At 38.6% G+C, this 22,564-nt stretch overlaps 3 protein-coding genes across 4 annotated transcripts; 2 read left to right on the forward strand and 1 right to left on the reverse strand.

Moving 5' to 3' along the window:
* Positions 1 to 1,581: 1,581 nt before the first annotated feature.
* Positions 1,582 to 11,152, forward strand: atl2 (atlastin GTPase 2). Its single transcript, XM_057342793.1, has 13 exons — positions 1,582 to 1,683; positions 3,788 to 4,125; positions 6,570 to 6,704; positions 6,783 to 6,887; positions 7,266 to 7,316; positions 7,383 to 7,439; positions 7,988 to 8,080; positions 8,161 to 8,299; positions 8,379 to 8,506; positions 9,027 to 9,083; positions 9,156 to 9,227; positions 9,513 to 9,944; positions 10,303 to 11,152. The coding sequence occupies exons 1-13, from the start codon at positions 1,611 to 1,613 to the stop codon at positions 10,420 to 10,422; spliced, it is 1,800 nt and encodes a 599-aa protein (XP_057198776.1). The 5' UTR covers positions 1,582 to 1,610; the 3' UTR covers positions 10,423 to 11,152.
* Positions 11,153 to 11,358: 206 nt separating this feature from the next.
* On the forward strand, positions 11,359 to 14,845 carry si:ch211-250c4.5 (myosin heavy chain, embryonic smooth muscle isoform). Of its 2 annotated transcripts, XM_057342791.1 has the most exons (3): positions 11,359 to 11,633; positions 11,843 to 13,681; positions 14,673 to 14,845. In XM_057342791.1, exons 2-3 carry the CDS (start codon positions 11,914 to 11,916, stop codon positions 14,723 to 14,725), a joined length of 1,821 nt encoding a protein of 606 aa, XP_057198774.1. In that variant the 5' UTR covers positions 11,359 to 11,633; positions 11,843 to 11,913; the 3' UTR covers positions 14,726 to 14,845. The 2 variants fall into 2 exon arrangements, with proteins under 2 accessions (XP_057198774.1, XP_057198775.1); XM_057342792.1 differs by having other exon boundaries at positions 11,359 to 13,681.
* Positions 14,846 to 15,433: 588 nt separating this feature from the next.
* Positions 15,434 to 21,938, reverse strand: hells (helicase, lymphoid specific). The gene is made up of 23 exons (XM_057342097.1): positions 21,601 to 21,938; positions 21,426 to 21,523; positions 21,219 to 21,322; positions 20,983 to 21,105; positions 20,546 to 20,599; positions 20,407 to 20,431; positions 20,235 to 20,296; positions 20,103 to 20,141; positions 19,773 to 19,997; positions 19,280 to 19,462; positions 19,033 to 19,176; positions 18,716 to 18,912; positions 18,499 to 18,595; positions 18,184 to 18,345; positions 17,884 to 18,035; positions 17,662 to 17,806; positions 17,484 to 17,567; positions 17,013 to 17,132; positions 16,813 to 16,929; positions 16,557 to 16,716; positions 16,322 to 16,418; positions 15,987 to 16,063; positions 15,434 to 15,879 (listed from the first exon to the last, which is right to left on the reverse strand). The coding sequence occupies exons 1-23, from the start codon at positions 21,606 to 21,608 to the stop codon at positions 15,791 to 15,793; spliced, it is 2,562 nt and encodes an 853-aa protein (XP_057198080.1). The 5' UTR covers positions 21,609 to 21,938; the 3' UTR covers positions 15,434 to 15,790.
* Positions 21,939 to 22,564: the final 626 nt, after the last annotated feature.

Here is a 22,564-nt window from a genome sequence, read left to right on the forward strand (position 1 = left end):
TACACAGAAATTATATTGTATGATAAGATTTTATAGACAAATTATTTATTATATCCTGTATATTTGTTACATCATAATTCCTCTAAATAATACCTATAAATTCCTTTTAAACAAAAAAGTCTACTGCAAAGAAATCTACTTTCCTATAAATATATGTTACAGCAAAGCCATCCTTGGTAAGTCTAAACATGTAGAGAAGCAATAAGTGCCACCAACAGAGGCTTATATGTAAGCTTTGTTTGGTCTGCTATGCAATATATTTATATTTTGTTCATTGCCAGTTTTTTATAAAGCCTAATCAATGATTTTTAGTCTGTATCACTGTGATAACTCTGTTTTACAGACTACTAGGTGCAAAACAGTTGACTACTTTTTATAAAACACACACATTACATTACATTTCTTCCAGAATTTCTATGATTATTTTGTAACATTATGACCTGTAGAGTCATAAAATGAAAAAACACACATGGATTTTAAATGTGCCAGGCTAAGAATAGAACAGCCCTATATATGCTGCACCTCAGAGGCTTTTTCCTTAAAAGCCCAAACCAAAGATTAACTAATTTTGTGTGTTTCCTTTATTTAGCACATTTGAGATTAATGAGCCCATTCTCTCTTATTCACTTGAGTTGTGATGCTTGGTTTTGTATGTGTTGTTTGTTCACTGTGATATTCAGTAGCCAGGCTAATACTTCATCAAATACGAAGAAGAAAAAATAGAAATGTGTCATGTAGCACAGGTGGAGAGCTGGAATGGTGAAGAGTCTGTAAGTGTGTGTAAAGGATGTGGTCAGTTTACATTAGCACAGCGAGTACATGAATAATATTTGTAATGGCTTTGTTGGAAACTTTAATGGTCTCTGTGGGTTTCTTCAGGTAATGTGTTGTGGATGTTACATGGCAGATGCGACCCAGTATAGGCTATTAAATCCTACTGGAATGAGGCCCAAAACTTACTACAAATATATATATATATTTATTTAACCAGGAAGGTCCCATTGGGATACAATATCTCTTCCACCAGAGAGTCCTGGTCAAGATAAGCAGCAAAGCACCTAGATTACAAACAAAAACACCAGACAAATTTTTTTAAAAATAAAATAAAATCGTGATCAACTGTTAAAACATGTGCACTTTTCCATAAAAACAGATTTTAAAATGTTTTTAAACAAGGCAAGAGATGGTATAGATTCCATATGTAAGACCCTTTGACACGCACCCTATGCATGCATATGATTATATCACCATAGTCCAGGAAAGTGCTTTCTACTAAACGCTTCCGAACTGCATATGGGAATGTTGTCATTTTAATAGCAAATAGCTGAAGGTCGCAATGGGTTTTGTAATGGAAACCATTATAATTTGTATTGGGGATTTTTAACAGGGTATGTAAACACTGTGGTCGGTCAATGGCAATATTAACAGAGTCCATCAGTATTAATAAACAATATTTCAAGTTAACTTAAGTTGACTCCACCTGGGTATTTTAACACATTTCCTTTGTAATTCAAACTGAAAACACGATTAAAGTTTTTGTGTGTGAGATGTACAGTAGCCTATGTGAGAAACTGTGTGACGTCACGCAGGAGAGTTGCGACTCAAGCAAGATGGCGGAAGACAGCGGACAGAGGAATCGGCATTACTCGGCCAACAAACATAAACGCCACAACTTGGACGAAGGTGATGACCTCGTTTCAATTCGTGTCTTATCGAAATGACCTTTCTTATAAAGTACTCTTGACTTGCCGCTGTTTGTTTGTTTGTGATTTTAATGACGGGTTAAAGACGAGACTTGAACTTGTGTTTTTTCCGGTCATGGTCAAAGTGTACCAGGTGTGCATAAACTCGCTCCGGTAAACGGATCGCCTCGTGCACCCAGAGCTGAAACCAAGAGCACGGCGAATATTTAACGTTAGCTCGTGTCGACTTAATACGAGAACGCTTGAGAGTGAGTTTGGTTATTTGTCACTCAAACCTTAGCGGTTTTATGCGTGTTAAACAATGTCTCGAGGCACGTTTACCGGTACAAAAACCGTGTTCTCGCGGAGTTATTTATATGTTTGCTATTATTAGATGGCTTGCAACGTTGCAAACTTTAAAGCCAGCTTTTAACCTTCTTGCGCGACACTTTTGTCACACTCGTTTAGTTCATGTTTTATATGACTATTATAGATGATTGCGAGTGGAAATATGTCCGACTCCGCCATAAATCCCAGTTTGTGTTTCACTAAAGAGTTTGGCAGCTGCGGGCGGGCTGGCTGGCGCGCGCGCAATGCAACCTACACGCGGTGATGTCTCGCGCGCCACTTGAAACTTATTTACTGAACACGGTGTTTAATTTGTTGTCATTTACACCACATTCGTTTTGTCTGTCACTTTCGTTGTACTATTGACTGTGTATTGGTTAAGGTTTAGAGGGGTGCTCTTTATATGCGTAGCATAATTTGCCATGTAAATGTGTTTGCAGGCAGGGCAAGGCTTTGTGTCCAGTCATTCAACCCTGTGCTGATGCACAGACCATGATAAATAATATAAGTTTAAATAAGTTTCTTTTTTCATCTTTATAAACGTGTCAGCCCGTTAATGAACAGATAACACAAGCAGATGTTTTGTTGTGTTAGATAATAGCGTCATGTTTATCTGACGGACTTTATTTTACTGTATTTTATGTATCCAGCATAAACTTTATAAACCAAAATAAACTTTTAAGTATTTGTAAAAGTAATTATATGCAGGTATTACTCATATTTTCTGAAAATACATAAATTGTGAATTGATCTTGGTTGTATATTTTGAAAAAATACTAATTGTAGAAATAAACTGAAATTTGGACTGAACCCCAATACACATGATGGCACAGTTGTGGCCATCAATCACAAAACTTGACCAGAGTGCCTTCTCCAAAAATGGCAATTTTTGGCCTGGATTTATTGTAAACTGCTTTAATGAAATACTACATGATGTATCGGACTATAAGCCTGCCCTTAAAGCAGTTGAGAATAAACTGTCCCTTTTCCAGTGTCCTTGGTAGTGTTTGCTCACACAGGCTTTGGTTGGCCATGTGCCTGAGGAGAGTAGAGTGAAGGGGAGAGGGTGGTTTTTTTGTGTTGCGTGTGTCTTAACTCGAGCAAAAAAATGACCAAATTTAGCCCCGTGGCCGAAGGGATCCGGGCTTATCGCGGCTCATGTATAAAGTGCATGGGGTTAGAACAGAGACCCACACGCCTGGAATAGAAATTGACTCCAGTAATGAGCTGCTTATGATGTGCTGAAAAGCAAATCTATAATGTCAGAAAACCAGTGTCGGACTAGAGGGAGTTGTGTATCAGTAGGTGTTAAACAGGACACCGAAGCTGCAAACCAGGACCATTTTGATTCACATTTATAGCAGGTCCTGTATCGTGCTAGATAAGAGCATTGAAGCATTATAATATTTTTGAAATACTAATAAATGGTTTCTAGTGGATGCTTTCTGGCTAAATTACCCACAATCCTTTGCTCAACCGTTTACATGTAAACGTTATTATTTCGCTTATCTTAATCGTTCAGATTCAAGGATCGGTTTCGACCGTTATATAATAATGCTTAAATGCAAACAATATGGCTGTTAAGTGTTAAGGGTTTATGATGCCAAGATTTAAATTTATGACACGATAGTCTGTCCTGACTCTCAACACTGCATACTGTGGTACTATATAGTCAACTCTATGTGCACATCATCAGAAAAGTATATATAGTGCCTAGTACAAGGCATAAATATACAAAATACTGTGTTTTCCTGCAGATATGACCGGTGTGGAGGATGTTCCATTGTGCCGCCCTATTCAAGAGTTGAGCTCATTGGACGAGGTCAGTCCTAACACTAATGGGCTGGCACCCTATGCTGTAGAGGAGGAGCTGGTAGCTGAGGTGGACCCTGTCCCAGAGGGAGCTCGACCCATCCAGATCGTGATAGCCAATGAGGACGATCATAAGTTTGAGTTGGATGCAGCCGCGCTGGAAAAAATTCTGATGCAGGAACATGTCAGGGATCTCAACGTGGTTGTGCTGTCCGTGGCCGGTGCCTTCCGAAAGGGCAAGTCCTTCCTGCTGGACTTCATGCTACGATACATGCACAGTCAGGTTAGGGCTGACCCACTCCTACACCTGTCTTTACTGTAACTAAAGGAAGAATAAGGTTTTGGCTTGAATATAGGTTTTTTTTGTAGAATTTGATTGCTTAAAGTGGTATTGGTGAAATAGTTTGTTGCAGCACAAATCATTGAAGTTTCAGTTTGATTTCCATATTGGGATGATATTTGTAAATAATCACAAAATGTAAAAAATGAAGATGAAGTCTGAAAAATAGGTTTATTTACAAAGCGTAAGCAAGTGTTTTATGTTACTTTTATGGAATTGACAGCTTTCAAAGTTTTTTATTACACGGCTTTTTGGAATGCTTGATTCAGATTGGCCAGTCGCGACATTTGCAGGTTCGTTATCCCCAGATAACAACCTCTTAAAACTAATAACACACGGTAACCCGGATGCAGCAAATCATTTTGACTGGTTTTTTTTGACAAATTAATTATAAATATGTCTTTTAATAACATACAGTATATGACATTATATTTACAAATGATTAAACCAAATTGGCTGTTCGTGACATTTGAACGTCGTTTCTTACCTTAAAACCGAAAGTAAACGGCTTTTCCTGGCGGAAGGTCTGCATTAGGCAAAAATGAGCTAATAAAATATTTCAAATTCACATTTCATGTCCAGTTTTTTTCTCATGTGGCAAGTAGCCGTGTAATAAGCAGGATAATGTACAAGCAGCCGGTTGTTATCACGAATTATAAAACGGGTCAGTTCTGGTCCTTGATTCTGATTGGCTGAGCGGAGTTCTAAGCCGTTATAAAATACCTCAATATATAACGGCTGACCGCACCACATAGCCTAAATATCACTTTATTTACTTTATTTTATGAAACCTTGCTATGCATATGGAATAACCGTTTTATAAAAGCAATAAGCCCAGCGAAGCAGTGGGTTACAGTGCATTTTATAACAGCTAAGGGGGTTTTAGGCACTCCGCTTTGCGTCGTGCCACAACGCCCTTAGCTGTTATAAAATGCATGATCACACTGTCGGGGCTTATTTCTGCGATAACAACCGGCTTCCTGTAGATTATCCCTTTACATAAAACCTTCTATATGTAAATTAATAAAAATTGAATTGATCTGCAGTTCAACCAATAGTCATATCGTAAAACAATCGCTGTTTTTCTGCATTGCGATAATCATAACAGCGTTACACCCTTATTGTTAGAAAAATATGTGAATTGTTCACATTTAAAAGTTAGGTAATGCAAATGTATTTACATAGTATTTCCCCAGTTCACGTGTTATTTTCTGCACACCTAAATGATGAAAGTATGAGAAGACCGAAAGATGATAACGAATGCCCATTGTCTTTGAACACAAAAAAATGACATTTTATATGAGCTACCCCCATGCATTAAAATCAGATTAAGGCATCTGACACTGAGTGAGTTTACATGCACAAAATAAACGGATCTATCAAAAATCTGCTAAACCTGTTTTCACGCGTTTATATAATAAACCGGCTACGCAGAAAACCGAGTTTACATGGAAGTTTGAGACTTGCCGGGTTTCTCGCGTGCAGTGACATCATCGTCGATAGTCTGTTTAGTAATTAAAAATGCAGTTGGAAATGGTCAGAAGCTGTATTTTTATAGCTCTTCTCATGTCCGTAGTATCTGCATATGCAACAATAGTTTTTCATTTTGACGTTTCTACATCCTGCATGACTCGAGAGCGGACTTTTATACATTATTTTACTTTTACTTCCGTTTGGGACTTTTACTATTGCGCTGTCATACANTTTCGGCAGCAGACAGATCCTTTTTCTTTCCCATATTGCTTGAAACCTGTGGCCTGCTTAATAATGTGGAACGTCCTTCTTAAGTAGTTTTCCTTTAATTGGGCTCACCTGGCAAACTACTTATCACAGGTGTCTGAGATTGATTTCAGTGATCCAAAGAGCACTGAGACACAATACCATCCATAAGTTTAATTGAACAATATAAAATTAAATGTTTCTGACACTTAAATCCAATTTGCATAATAATTTGGAACGCAGTGTACATGCGCACATAAACAAAACTGAGAGAAAACCAGTAAAGGCGTTTAAATGCAGCGCGAAATTGGAGTAATGGGCAAAAAACTACCTCTGCCGAGCGGGTTTTGCTTACGCCGTTTATGAGCTTTCTGCGATAAAAGAAACCCGTTTTACGCGTTTACATGACCTTACTTATATCAGCTTATTAAGCATAATCGGAGTAAGACTGTGCATATAAACGCACTCACTCTTTCCTGAGTGAGTCATTCCTGAGAGCAAGTTTCTGATGATTCTCATCACTGGCATGTCTTAACTTGCGTTCTGTTCCCTGCACACTTAAAACCAGTTGTGTCGCATGCATAACATGATGCATTTTTGTTGATGCTGTCAGTTCAAGGCATTCACAAAAACAGCCTGCATACGCCTGTGTGTCTTTTGTCTTATAGTCATCTGAGTCATGGATGGGAGGTGATGATGAGCCATTGACGGGTTTCTCCTGGAGGGGAGGATGCGAGAGGGAGACCACAGGAATCCAGGCCTGGAGTGAAGTGTTTGTTGTAGAGAAGGCTGATGGAACTAAGGTGGATGAGCGTTCACTTGTATATACAACATAATATGTTGATAGTCTGATAAGACTAACCTTGATCTGGCTCCTCTAGGTGGCTGTGTTGTTGGTGGACACTCAGGGAGCATTTGACAGTCAATCCACCATCAGAGACTGTGCTACTGTCTTTGCCCTAAGCACCATGACCAGCTCTGTGCAGGTATGAATATGAATAATGGCGAGGAGAACGGGTGTAGTTAAAGGAACAAAAATGAATATTCTGTCATCATTTACTCACCCTCAATTTGTTCCAAACCTTTGTAAATTTCTTTGTTCTGATAAACACAGAAAGATATTTGGAAGAATGCTTGTAAACAAACAGTTCTTGGACACCATTGATTACCATAGTAGGAAAAAATGCTTTATAAATGTCTTTGTTCTGTTGAACACAAAAGAAGATATTTTGAAGAACGTTGGAAAGCAAACAGTTCTGGGGCACCTTTGACTACCTTTGTATTATTTCCTAATATGGCAGTCAATGGTGTCCAAGAACTGTTTGTATGTCTAGAAATACAAATCTATATCTTTTTTCTTTCAGGTTTATAATCTTTCTCAAAATATCCAAGAAGATGATTTACAGCATCTCCAGGTAGTAACTTTCATAGTTTATGTTGTTAGTTTAGATTGTGACGGTAACATTAGGTGTATTTTATAGCTTTTCACAGAATATGGCCGACTTGCAATGGAGGAGATCTATGAGAAACCATTTCAGGTAAAAAAAAATGTTTTTATATTAAGCAACCAATCTCTGTTGTCCTTCTGAAACCTTGTATCTCCATATTTTGTTATTTTTTTGCCATAATTCATTCCTATTAGTCACCCTTTATGTTTGTCAGTGGGATTTGCAAATATCTAACCAATTAAAACTATTTAAAAGGATTTAATCATTTAAAAAGTACCGTTTTTTTTCATTTCCTGAAAAACAGTGAACTGAGACATTCAAGGTTGCAGAAGAACCGCGACAATATACAATAATATTTTTTAGAATCTGAATTCCCCTATGTATTTTATTATGTAGTTTGTCTAAAGGCTTTTGTGCACTATTAAACACCATATTTGCAAAGCAAATACCAAATCTACTGTGTTCGATGTACAATGTTTGTTATTCTCTGAAAAACTGTTTCTGCATTAATTGTAACAGGATTTTTTTTGCATTCCAGTATTCAATTCCACGTTGTTCATTTTCGCTGTGCATATTTTTGTGCCTAAAATTTCTGTTTGCTTTGAGTAAATTTCGTCTTACTCTTCTTTGTCTACCAGAAACTGTTATTTCTAATCAGAGACTGGTGTTTCCCTTACGACTATAATTATGGGCTGGATGGAGGAAATCGCTTCCTGGAGCGGAGATTACAGGCGAGATCAAGTTCACAACAGTTGAACACATGATTCACACTCATTCAACATGCTAAAGCAGTTTTATTTGTGCGCTGTAGGTGAAACAGAATCAACACGAAGAGCTTCAGAATGTTAGGAAGCACATCCACGCTTGTTTCTCCAGCGTCAACTGCTTCCTACTGCCACATCCGGGTCTGAAGGTGGCCACCAACCCTCACTTTGATGGCAGACTGAGAGGTCGGTTCATGTTCTTTCTGTAAAACAGACTCATGCTCAGATCTAAACTGCAGGCTCATTGTAAACGGTATGTTTGCAGATATTGATGATGAGTTTAAAAAGGAGCTGCAGGATCTAGTGCCCTTATTGTTGGCACCAGAGAACCTGGTGGAGAAAGAGATCGGCGGAGCCAAAGTCACATGCAGAGACCTGCTGGAATATTTTAAGGTCAGGTTGCTTAATTTGAATACTCGATATAAAACGTGGTGCTCATGGAGTGTGTTGTGTCTGGATGCCTCTATTAGTCTTAAAGGGTTTGTGAGATAGCTGATGCAATTTTTATTGCACTCTTGACATTGATATAATAAAATGCACAATCTTGCTATTGACCAATGTCTAATTATTTCATGATAATAATAACAATAAACTATTTGAAGAGATTGGTTCCAAAATGAGATAACTCAGTTTTTCAAAAATCATGTTTTTTAAGTTATCATGTTTTTATTGTGTTTTATTGTGTTAGTTAGCTGTATTTTTTGTGTTGTTGTGACTTAAATCAAAACAAACCCACTGCAGTTTGATTGATATTAATTGGAATGCACAATAAAAAACATGATTTTTGAAAAATTTCAGTTCTCTCATTTTGTAACCAAACTCTTCATTTTTATGTTAATTTTACATCTTGTTTAAATCATTTTCCCTTTTCTTTATGAAGATCAGTAATATATATTTTTTCTTCATTTTGTAGGCATACATTAAAATCTATCAAGGGGAGGAGCTTCCACATCCTAAATCTATGCTGCAGGTATGGTTTACATCAATAGTAATGCCGCCTACATGAAAACTCTTAAATGCTCATTGTTTCTCTGCCAAACAGGCAACCGCTGAAGCGAATAACCTGACAGCTGTCGCTGGAGCAAAAGACACCTATAGCAGAACCATGGAGAAGGTAACTTGAGTCTTCTATAGAATAAGGTTCTACATGTTTAAGTGGATCGTTGATGGAGTGGGACCTCAGTTGCCTTTAAATATAGCAGAACCCTGACGCACGCTGAGTTAGCCTGTATAACTGAAAATAACTCCATGCCGTTGTACTAAAATAGTCTGGCCTACATAACTGAAAGTAAAGAGTGTCACGGATATGGTTTAATTCAATTAGTAATACACACATCTGATGATTCGAGAGATGACTAAATGATGGGGTATTTTTATTCTGGGTGTTCGTCTGTCACAGGTATGTGGAGGGGACAAAGCCTACATCGCCCCCATCGACCTCCAACGCTATCACGAGGAGCTCAAGGACGCCTCTGTCAAGCAGTTCAGCGCGGTGAAGAAAATGGGCGGTGTGGAGTACAGTCAGCGCTACCAGCAGCAGCTAGAGACAGAGCTGGATGAGGTGTACACGAATTTCGTCAAGCACAACGAATGCAAGAACATTTTCTATGCAGCCAGAACTCCAGCCACACTGTTTGCCGTCATGTTTGTTACCTACATGGTCTCCACAGTAACGGGCTTCATTGGCCTGTTAGTCATCGCCACTCTGGCCAATCTGGTGATGGGGGTGTCGCTGCTGTCGTTGTGCGCCTGGGCGTATGTCAGATACTCGGGAGAGTATAGAGAAGTCGGCGTGGCTATAGACCTGACAGCAGAGGCTCTGTGGGAACAGGTCAGTTATGTTTACTGTATACAGTTTCACATCTTCATTTATCTTGAAAATCAGTTAACCGTACTGTACACTTCTAGTCCCACAAATCTCATTTAGAACATTATTCTGCATCTTAGAAATAACCTCACCGTCTCCTTTTAATAGTCGTATTTACTTTTGATATTTTTCCAAGCAAGTTTCTATTATTGAAGGTATGCGTAAAAGTGATTACAGAATAAATGCCAATTGCACATCCCTTTTTCAAGAAAAAACATTTCATAATTTTTTGTTTGATTTGAATGATTATTAAATGTGAATAGGAAAGCACCTCTCTAGGAAACTGTCTAGATCTTAATGTTGTTCTCTTTTATTTTTCTAGGTTCTGAAGCCCCTTACCGAACCATACATGCAAGAAAACGTCCGACAGACTGTAGTAAACTCTATAAGAGCCACACTAACGGATCAGTTGACACAGACAACTAAGCTGAAGGTCAACTGACAGTTTGCTGTGCCGTTTCTGCCCATTGTGTGAACAAGCAGTGCTTTTGTCATGTGTTAGTTTCCTTTGATGTTATGTAGACTCTAACCAAAGTTTACAGCATAATTTACCCTGACCAATAATACACACGTACACATGACCCACCAAAACAACAGCATTTACCATTCGTTCAGGCTGTAGATTAATCAGGTTTACATACAGGTTTGATCTTCTCTGGGGTTGAGGGTTTATTCCTATATAAGTGCTGCAAAGTCTATTTGAACACTACATCTGTAATCCCTTGCACGGTTAAAGTTACTGCTTCGAAAGTGGATAAGAGCTTATTTCCATCTTGCAGATTTGCCTTCTAGCACATACAGTTATTTAATGTGAAACTGTACTGCTGCTTTTGCACGATTTCTTGCAACTTGTTTTTTAGAGCCATTCAGGAATGCTGAAGCCGTAAATCCATCCGTAAGTCCCCTTAACCGGCCCCCTATCTGTACAGTGTTGTTTTAGATTGTATCCTAGCTTTATGCATGTAAATGAGTGTACAAATATCACTTGTTACTATGTAGATCATGGGGGGTTTGAGACTGTGATTTTCTATTTGCCTTTATTTGTGAAAAGTTAAGAGCACTTCATTGTGATGTTTTGTGATATGTGGAAGTGTTGATGTTATCACTTGATTTGTCTTTTAAGGTAATGACCTGTAATTTATTTTTTAAACTATTAAAATATTTAAACTGTTTCTGACTCGTCTTAATAGTAGTAAGTCTTAGTAGTTACTTGCTAAAGAGTGTATTTTTTAACTGCGCTTTTAAAGTCAACTATGCTACTTGGACGTTGCATGTATGCAACAAATCAGTTATCAGAACTCTAAAATACGTAACTTGTCAAGTATCTCTTCAAGATCAGATATTTAATCTATGATTGAGGTCATTGGCACAGTGACACCCCTCTAATCTCAGTTGGTGTTTACAAGTTTGAATTGAGCCTCGCCAGTGTAATAATGGACGCTTTTGTTCATGAAAGTCTTACGTTACTCCCATTCAAGCGGAACTGGTTCGATTCAAACTCATTTTTACAACGTCTCTTCAAGCGCTTTGGTTTGCTAGCGTTGGTGCTGTTACTATGGTGACACATTTTAAAGCTTTGAAACAATAGGATTTGAGTTGCACAGTAGGCTTGTATTGCAGTATGTTCGGACAGTGGGAATTGGTGCAACTAAGGTAAGAGCTCCTTGCTAAAGTCTTAACGTCCTTAAAACTCTTTTGAATTTCTACATTTGTTTTGTTGGCGCAGCTATAAACCACTTCAGAGTGTTGGAAACTTTTAATATAGTACAAGCAAGCAATGTCTTCAATGGTAATTTGCTCACCATTGTCTGTATTGAGTGCTGCATGTTCCTGTTGTTAAACGATACATTTTTTTTTTGCAGTTTCAGGATGGACAACTGTCCAAACAAGATTTTGTGTCCTAAATCTTTTGTACTGTGAAGACATTGTTTACATGCGAGTAACAATGGACCCAGGTGTCAAACAGACTAGACGATCTGTACACAAGTGCAAACCTGACAGCGTTCAAACACTGCAGGACTCGGAAAGACCCATTTCTGATAAGTCGGACACCTTTCAACCAGAAGCCATCAACTGTGAAATGCAATCCAATGACAAGGAGATACTTTTTAGTCAGTCACAGAAAGGACAAGAATTCATTTGTGCTAAAACGCAGCAGGCTGGTGTGGATAGTCTTGAAGGATTCTTCAAAGTGCGTCAGAGTTTGCTTCAAAATGCAGCTGGGACTATTGATGAGCAGGCGATGGAATCGCTGCACAGAATTCTGTCTGCAGATCTACTCAATAAAGAAGCAATGAGCATCCATGGACCAAAATACGAAAGAAATCCAGATCAGCAAAAACATTTTCAATCTAAATCATTACGCATGCCATTCAGTTACATGATTCGGTCGAATTCAACAAGAGAATGTTCCTCCAAGCCTTCCCCGGTCATTTTGAAAGACATAGCGAAGTGTCGGGAAAGAAGCCGAATTGACAAAGGGTCATCATCTTTCAAGGGCAAACAGCCTGATTTCTTTGAAGTTGTGAAGGAACAACTGCAACAGAAGGACTTGGAAAACCAACATCTCATCCATTTATTGCTGGTCAAGCAAGAGGAACTTAAAGATATGATGGAGATATGCAAGCAAAAGGAGAAGGAAACCCTCCTTACGGCTGAAAAGTTGAAATGTGAGGAACAGAAGAACACCAAGATCACCGCTAAGTTTGAGCATTCCTGTGAAGACATGAGGAAGGAACTCTCTGAAGCCAAAAGCGACAACAGAAAGTTAACCAAACAGCTCAAAGCACTACTGGAGAAATATGAGCGACTCAAAATACGTGCAAACGCTGTGAAGGACCAACTCAACGTGGAGCTCGAGGAGAAAAGGAGCTCACAAAAAACATTGAAGGGATTACATCAGGCAACTCAAGAGTTGTTAACCAAGCAGAAACATCTTGAGGAGCAGAGAGATGCAGTGGCAAAAGATCTGGGTTTGTGTAAAGAGACATTGCAGATGATGGATGAAGAACACAAGAGGAACCTGTCCATCAATCGGAGACTTGAAGAGGAGCTATCGGCATTGAGAACCGAATCTGCAAACCTCAGAGATCATTTGTGTAAAACTCAAGAGAAGAACAAAGACCTGATTCAACTGGCTCGCTCCAAAGAGGCCGACAAAGTGAAGAACGTAAAGGAATCTCGAGACGCGATTGAAAAATTGAATGCCGAGTTAAAGAAGTGCCAGACAGAAAAAGACAAAGTGCATCAGCAGGTGGAGGCCATAAAACAAGAATCGAACTTGATCCACAACAAACAGAGAGTGGATATGCTTCAACTTGAGGAGCAGCAGAAAGCCCGTCAGCAGCAGTCGGACGGTTTGAGAAGACAATGTGAGACCTTGATGGAGATGGTCAATAAACTCAAGATGGAGAAGCAGATCCTCTCAGACAAACTGGAGACTGTTCATCAAGAAAAAACTGCGACGAAGATGGCGAGTATGAAGGAGGGAGAAAGACTGAAGGAGGCCGTTCGATTGCTGGAAGGTGAGAGGAAGGTGCTGTTTGCAGAGATGGAGGATTTGAGGAATGACTACGTGGGCATCAGTGACAGAATCGCACAGAAGATAGGCAACATGGGTGCAGCTGACCCTCCGTTGACCATCACAGACATGACTTCAAATCAACAGAGAAAGACACGAAAGAAGTGTCCTACTGATGATGGTATGATTACCTTTTTAAATATTAAAATCTAGTTGTATTTTATAAGTACAATTGATTCAAAAACTTAAGTTAGATCAAATTGGCTTTATGAGTCAAGTGAACTTGAATTAATAACGAACTAACTTTAAAAAAATTATTGACTTAAAAACATAAAGGAGTCATATGACACGGCTAAAAAGAATATTATCCTTTGTTTTAGATGTAATGTAATGTGTATACACAATTTAAGGTTCAAAAACGCTGTATTTTCCACATACCGTGCATGTTTGTATTTCCTCTTTGCCCCGCCTCTCTGAAACGCGCAGATTGTTAACAAAGCTCATGGCTCTGAAAAGCGAGGTGTGCTATGATTGGCCAGTTAACCAGTGCGTAGTGATTGGTCGAATACTGCAAGCGTGTGACGGAAATGTAACTCCTCTTACCATATTTGGAACATCAGGTTCCTTTTCAATTGTACTGACAGGTACACCCACCTTACTTGCGTATACATTTGGGCGGTCTTAGTCAAATCATACCATTAACTGATGTAGATTTGTGTTTACACGAGGTGTGGTTACATGAGGCGTTTCAGGCAGGTCTGGGTGAGCATTGCTTTTAGATAGAATGCATCTTTTGTTCCGGCACTTTCATTTTTTCATTTTTACTTGTCTAATACATGCATGGGCAACTTATAACACACCAAAGACACAGAAAAACACGTATTCATGCCATATGACCCCTTTAAATGAAATCAAATTAGCTTTGGAAGTTAAAAGCTGCCTTAAAATTGAAAGTAGATTTTTTGCAGTGTAGTGTAAATGCTTCACCATTTCCATTTATTACAAATTATATATGTTAAATGAACACAATACCTAAAACATTTGAACTTTCCAAAATCCTTACATTTGTGTGTTTGTAATGTGGCCTCAGGATTTCTTTGTTTTTAGAATATTACCTTATGGTGGTAATATTTTGGAATTGCAATAAATGAGTGTTTGTTTCCACCCCACAGTGATACAGAACATAAGAAGAAAGATGGAAGAGGAGAATATCCACAATTCATGAGCTTCGCACCACAAAAGCCACTTGTTTTACTTTTATCATGAATATTTTGTTAGTCACATTTTCTTTTGTGATACTCTATGAAGCAGAAGTGTTATGTACTTTATCAATGTAACTAATAAACTACAGGTTTAAACATGCTGTTGGTATTGCCACAATTTACACTTATGGCTGTCATGAAATCCTGTTTGTAGTAATGTTCTTACAATGGAACTGTATGGGGCAGTGAATAACACCTGACCAAATACAATACGGCTTCAAAAGCAGAGCAGCAATACTCTAATCCCTACGATTTACCTTGTCTGTTTTATTACACATTCTTAATCATTTCTATTACCAGCTCAAAAAATCTTGCTACATTTTTAGTGACTGCATCTTAATGTATTAAACAATAGTCATGAATTAATCACCCTACCTGAATAAGTGATATTGAATGTACCGGGTAAAAACCAAATGTTACTGCTACAACTCGTATTCTAGTACCTACTCCTCTCCACATTTTGTATGTCTTTGGGAACCACTGTTCTAGTATGCTACATGTTAATGGAGTAACAATCTTGTTGTAAATGTTACTGGTTATGTACATGAAATGTTAAAGTGACTTTACCCAAGAGCAGTCAGTGGCTGTCTAATGTAGGGCTGAGCATGTCTGACAATATAGTCTTCTACTTTACTAGTCGCCAAATTCCTAGCATAGACACGATTCCATGAAAACACAGAAAATATTTATTTTGAAGACAGGTGAAACAAAAAGTAAATTCTACATTCTAAAGTATTTCAGAATTTCAAAGTGCTTTAACGGAGCATATCTGTCTAGACGTTTCTATTCAGTCAACTAGATGTTAAATGCAAGTGTTTACATGTTACCAATTGTGGCTTTACTGCTATTACCACACAACACCACATTTGGGAAAAACCATGTTATAAAACTACTCAATGGTTTAGAACTACATGGATGGACTGATTTAAAGCAGCAGTGATCAACATAATGTAAAACAGTAGAAAGAATCACTCTTTCTATAAAACCAGCAGATAACGTTTAGTGCATGTAGATGTTGCTCGTTCAGTTCAGGACAGACTAATGTCTTCATTATTGTTGGACTCGATAACCTTAAACACACCATCCTTTGCCTGTTTTCTACGCTTCTTGGCTTGATCTGAAACGAGAGATTAGATTCACATTAGGCAGACATTACAACATAAATATTTTGTAAGACATGAAATTCAATATTATTGATTTTATGATACAGAGAAAGACATTTACCCATTAAATCGCTGCGGTCCAGTAAGAATTCCAGATCTGCGTCAGTGATGACCTTTCCTTTAGTGCCTTTCACTGCCCTGCAACACAACACACACTACCATGTCAGAAGTGTATCGAATGAAGCAACTTACAGTACATTTGGCAATCCTCTGCCTGAAGCAAAAGTTCACCCAAACATGTGACTGCTATCATCACTAGCCCACATGTCTTTCCAAACATTTTTCATTTAACAACAAAAAAAACCTTTCATGTCTGGATCAACGTAAGGGCAAGTAAATGATCGCATGATTTTTTTGGGGTAAGCTATTTCTCTAATTTATTATAACTTTGTCTACCTTTCGTAGTCTCTGGATTTCATCAGGTCTACCAGCTCATTTATATCCACACAGCTTTTTGTCTGTTTGAGTTCTGCTTTTGAGCCTTTAAATTTATCTAATGACAAACATAAGAGACAAAAGTCATCAACAGAGCTAAAAAAAAAACTCCGTAAAAACATAGAATGACTGGTGTAAAATACGCACAACACTGCTCCAAAAGGTTTGTATGAGTACTTGCGGTGTCATTGCTTACTTTTATGAATAACCAGCTTCTCCAGCTTTCTCTTGGCAGATGCCCTCTCGAGGATCTTCTCATCAATGGTGTTTGCTGTTATGAGGCGATACACCATGACGGGTTTTGTTTGCCCAATACGGTGACACCGTTCTTGGGCTTGCAAATCTGCCTGAGGATTCTGAAAACGTAATTCAGAACACATTGATCATAAGCGACAGCTCCTTATTCATTAACGAAAGAGCCAAGCACACAAAGGTGAGACATTCATCTGTACCCAATCACTGTCAAATATGATGACCGTGTCTGCAGCTGTCAAGTTGATCCCAAGACCACCGGCTCGAGTGCTCAGGAGAAAGAGGAACACCTCTGGATCATCGGAGAACTTCTTCATCTGCATCAACAACACACTTTTATTAACAGGCTCAAAATGACCAAAGTGATTTAAATAACAACGTCTTAAAACACTGCGCTTACGTTCTCATCTCGATCTGCATAACTCATGCTCCCATCTAGGCGACTGTATTTGTAACCCCGCAGGTAACAGTAATCCATCAGCACATCTAATATGGACGTCATCTGGCTAAACATCAGCACCTGCACACAACAAAAGATTTCAATGCTTTATAAATTTTTTGTTTACATTTTTTAATATAATGTATATGAAGATGCATTTTGTTGCTTTAAATCTTAGTCATAGTGTTTAGGAAACCAACAGCCAAAAAATGCATTCTTGAAAATCATTGTGACATTCTCTATGCTGCTCGATGTTATCTCAGCAACCCAATGTTTATAGATGTGTTGTACACAAACAGATATCACACAATACGCTTTGATAAAACAGGCAATTAAATTTGTGCATAGCTTGCTAAAGCACATTGGAGTTTGATAGATTCGCCGATAGAGCAGTTAATCATTACATCTACGAGGAGAGAATGTGAACTTTACCTTATGTCCTCTTTTCTTTAGTTCAGGAAGCATTCGGTCCAAGACCAGAAACTTTCCAGACGTTTCCACCAATTGCTCATCGATCTGTATCAATTACATTATTCGCCTCTATAAATCAAAGTTCATACAAAGCAAGATCATTCGACTAAAGCTAAATGTTAACCTGTGTATAAATTACCTTAAAGTTTCCTGTGGCCGGGTCCAGAGGATACTCAATCAGGTATGCGTGGTTACAACATCTTTTCAGCAGCATCAGTATGTTCTGAAGTTTTAGGTTGATTTGAGCATCAAGAGGCATAAACACATCCATCACTGGGCCAGAGCTAAGAAGAGCAACCACATATGAAAATAAAGCTTGGGTTCATGACATCAATTCAGACACTAAAGATGACACGCACACCTTTCCTGACTTTCCATCTCCTTCTGAACCCTTTCCAGGTATTTCTCGAAGTCTGCGGCAGTGTCTGTGTCATCCTCCGAATAGTCCACAGGCCTCCTGGTCCTGCGCTTTGGCCGGCCGCTTGACGTCAGCTGCACAGGCCTTGAATCATTCTTGGCAAATATTTTAAGGCTGTTATTAATAATTTACATCAAACACACTCATAACAGGAACTACACTACTCCGTATAATCACAGCCCTCTCATAACTTCAATGATGATACAGAAGTGACTTAGTTTTAGAATCTGAGTCAATCTTCACCTTCTCCTGTCCCAGCAGCTTTGTTATGGTCTTGTTGACAATAGCCCTGTACAACTCTTCTTGTTTGCTGGTAAGAGGAGCATACACAATAATCTCCTTCTTTGGTGGAACCTCCAACGTGACATCTGACTTCAGTCTTCTCAGAAGGAAGGGAGTGAGGATCTGGAAAATGCCATCAAAACAAACGAAAAGATGCAAATGTGAACTGAACGGTTTAGCACTGAACGAGAAGACTGGCTATGTTTAAAAGGTAGTGCCTTATGCCAAAGGGCATTTAGGACGATGTACAGCTTCTACTTTTCAAGGTGAACATACCTGATGCAGCATATGAAGGACGTTTTGCTCCCGCTCGGTGGCCACAATGTTTTCAGCATCTGATGTGATGGTGCTGACGTCGAACCACGACTCAAAACTGAGTGAAACATCACAAACACACGGCGTAAGGTTAAAAACAACCCTCAAAAAGAAAACCGAGAATCAGTAAGATGATATACTGGACAAATCAAGTACTATCCTGAATGTGACTTCTTACCTCTTCAGGTCATCAAAAACATCTGGAAGAAGGAAGTTGAGTAGAGACCACAGCTCTGATAGGTTGTTCTGCAGAGGGGTTCCTGTCAGGAGCAGTTTATTATCTGTCGGTAACATCTTCAGCTCTTGTACTAGCCGACAGTTCAGATTCTTGATCCTGTGGCCCTCATCCACAATCAAATAGTTCCAGTGTAACCGCTGAGAAAACAAGCATGAGTTTCACTCGTGAATACATCTGCAAGATGACACCGGGGACTCTAAGTGGTGTCTTAAAGCATTAAGGCCTGCTGAGAATGAAGAACTGGAGAGGCTGTTTACCTGAAGAAACTTCCTATCCCTCATAGCTATTTCAAAGGAGGTCACAACAACAGGATACATCTTTAGGGGACCTTGGCGTTGACGCATTTGTTTTAAAACTTTCATCCTCTCAGTCTGAGGGCCGTGATACAACAGGACAGACACCTTAAACACAAATACCAGTCATTCTTAAGTCAAAACCTCACGTCTCTTGCTGTAATTAGGATGAAAGGTATTTTCCATCCCAAATACGTATAAAAGTGCACACCTCTGGTGTGAAGCGCTTGAATTCACTGATCCAATTTGGAAGAGTTGACAAAGGCGCCACGACCAAGAAGGGCCCGAGAACCTTCTTCTCCACCATCATTGCGATGTGTGCAATGCATTGGATTGTTTTTCCAAGACCCATCTCATCAGCGAGAATACCGTTGATACCATTCTCCCACAGCATCTATAAAACAAACAAGAGCAACAGTTACACATCAACACCTATTAAGTAATATGACATTGCTTTAGAGATTAACAAACACATGTACATACAGACACACAAAAGGCTCATTTACACTGATCCATACAAACTCCAAAAATGAGATCAATGAGAATTCAGAATGTCGGTTTTTGTTGCCTTTGAAGATTGTCGATTTTTGTTGTAAATGTTCACAATTGTTGATCTCGTTTGTGTATATATGTTCATGTGACAAATCTAAAGACTTGGAAATAACTGCTGCCATCTGCTGGCCAAGTGCTAATAAGAAACTCACCCTGAGCCATTCGATGCCCTCCACTTGGTACCATCTCATCACCCCACCGGTTAAGAGTTTGGGTTGTTGTGCAGGAACGGGCTGACCATTGACTTTTCTTTCCGGATCCAGCATCTGCTTGCTGCTTTCCCGCAAAGCCTCAGACAGTCGCCCTTTAATGTCAGAGTTCGAGTCGCTCAGCTTCTCTATATCCTCAGCTTCCAGTGTAACAGATACATTAGCTTCCTTCAGAAAGACAGAATACAAAACATTCGGAATATGTAGTTTTGAACAACTTTAAATGAAACTAGTCAAAACCTTATCATCTGAAAAAGAATGAAAAAATCTTACGGCTTCCAGTTTAGGTTTTTTGGCCTTGGAGAGAATTTCCTTCAAACAGAGAGGGGAAAAAATACATCAGTAACACATGGTAATAGTTTAATAGTATGGTATAGATTTAAAACAAACAAACTGAATGCTCACCTCTTTGGACATAACATCTGCAATTTTGTAATCCTCTTCTCTCTCCCGCTTCTTTCTCTCAACTTAACACACAATAGTGGATTAGACAAGCGTTGCATTGCAAAATAAATATAATATATAATAACAAATAACCTATGTTGGATTACGTTACAAGGTAATTTGTAAGACCAACCTTTGGCAGTCTTTTTATTGGTGCCCTGCAAAAAAAACACATGTACACGAAAGTCAAGTATTAATTAACAGTTACAGTTAAAGTTAAAATCTTTATTTTTTCATGCAACAAAGTCTTGCAAACGGTCTCAGAAAATTACCTTTTCACTTTGACTCGCAGCTTTCTTCTCGAGCCTCTCTTTTTTTATTTTTTCCTGCATTTAAGAAATAAAAGATACGTTATTCTATGACTCAGACTAAAACACAAGGGAGTTGCTTTAAGTGTACAATATGGATGAAAATAATGGAGCTTTGCATTGTTTCTGGTCACTCTGACGCAAATACAAGGTACTTGACAGGATTTATAAGATTTAAGTTCTTCAAAAACTGACAACGCAAACTTTAATCTCACAACAGGGGGTGGGCGGCTCTATGCAACAACTGTTTTGGATTGGTTGTTTAACATACTACTGCCCACAAACATCTGCATCCGTGCAACTCAGGCAGGTTACAATTCATTTCAGATGAAAACACTCGAGAGATTAACATCAGGAAATAAACCCTACAGCTCTTTCCTGTCTCTTGAACACAACACTACCTCTTGCTGCTGCTGTTCCATTTTGGTTAGGAGAAACTTTGAGTAAATGTTGCTTTTCTCCAAAAGATGCTGAAGTCTTCTGAAGCGCATCTCTTGGGAATCTTTCTGCCATGACTGTCTAGCCTGTCAACATAACATGCAACATACATTTATAACAATACTGAGATTTAGAAAACTAGGCAAGAGATAAAATGACAATGTTTTCACAAGTATTGCGTTTTAAAATGTATGTTTACCTCCTCCATCATTTCCTTTTCTTTCTTCCCTCCCTCCTCCGTGAGGTGTTTCTCCTCCTCCTCCATCTCTTTGGTAATGATCATCTCTCCGTCATGGCATTTTTCTATAACGGCAGATTGTGTATAAAGCACGTGATGCTTGAACTTGCTCACACAGGTCTACAATCATCTCTATAGGATTAACTTTCTATGAAATGTTTCGCCTACCTGTCGTGGGCTCCTCCACTGAAGTACCCTCGGGCTCTTCGGATTCATTGGGTTTGGGACAATGAGGCGAAGCACTGCGTGTCTCTTCTTTGACAATACTGAGACAATGTAACGCAATGAGTTAATACAAGCACGACTCTTACGAAAACTCAGGTTATAAATATGCGTAACTTACCCGCTCATTTCAGCTGCTTTCTGTGTAAACGTGCTGCTTAAAAGTTACCTAATTTCTGCAGTGTAGGTCTTGCAAAGTGATACTATGTCTAACTGATGACCAAGTTAGTTAGCATATAACAAAACCTTACGCAACAAAAATGACGTACAGGTTTTGAAACCGCCGAATAAAATGCACGTTACACAACTATGCATATAAACCTAAACAAAAAAGAAACGTTTTAAAAGCGACTGCAGGAGTTACACAACCCAGCGTGGCGAGCGTAACGCAAAACTTGGAGTGGAGAAGGGAGACGTTTCGCGCCACTTCGGACGAAACCACTACAGATCGCATTCGGAGGGGTGCACAGCAATACTTTTTGTTTAATTATTTATTTTCTATATAAAATTATGCATTGGCGTTAATGACGATTACATATTTACTTATAATTTGATATTTATTTTTGAAATAATTTGTATAATATATTTCTACACGAGAACAAGTTAGACACGTATTACTAGCAACCCCTTGGACGACAGCGTATATGCAAAAAACCTAGTTGATATTTCCCGCGAAAGTGAAGTGCAGGTCATTCAGTGCAAAAATGGGGTGTGTGTGGTGACTTACAAATAGCAAAATGTACTGTATGTATAAAATTACATAAACGTATGTAACGTCACTGGTTTTGTAAAAATAGTTTATTGTGCAAATAATTAAAATGGACTATGGAGTATTGATAAAGTGATAGATGGGTGCACATCATTTTGATCATGAACTGGTTTCAATTTGTTTGTAATAATCCGGCATTTCTAAAACAGCCTCTCGTTATTTATTTTATATAAAACGTCGTAAACGGCAATATTCTAAATATTCAATATAGAGCTACATAATTTAGTAAATCTGAAGAAAATTCATCAGAAACACCGTTTATGTTGCCTAGAAATGAAGCAATTTGTTTTGTATGTAAAATATTGCATAATTTTTG

This window comes from Triplophysa rosa, linkage group LG9, assembly GCF_024868665.1.
Source record: "Triplophysa rosa linkage group LG9, Trosa_1v2, whole genome shotgun sequence".
Lineage (NCBI taxonomy): Eukaryota > Metazoa > Chordata > Actinopteri > Cypriniformes > Nemacheilidae > Triplophysa > Triplophysa rosa.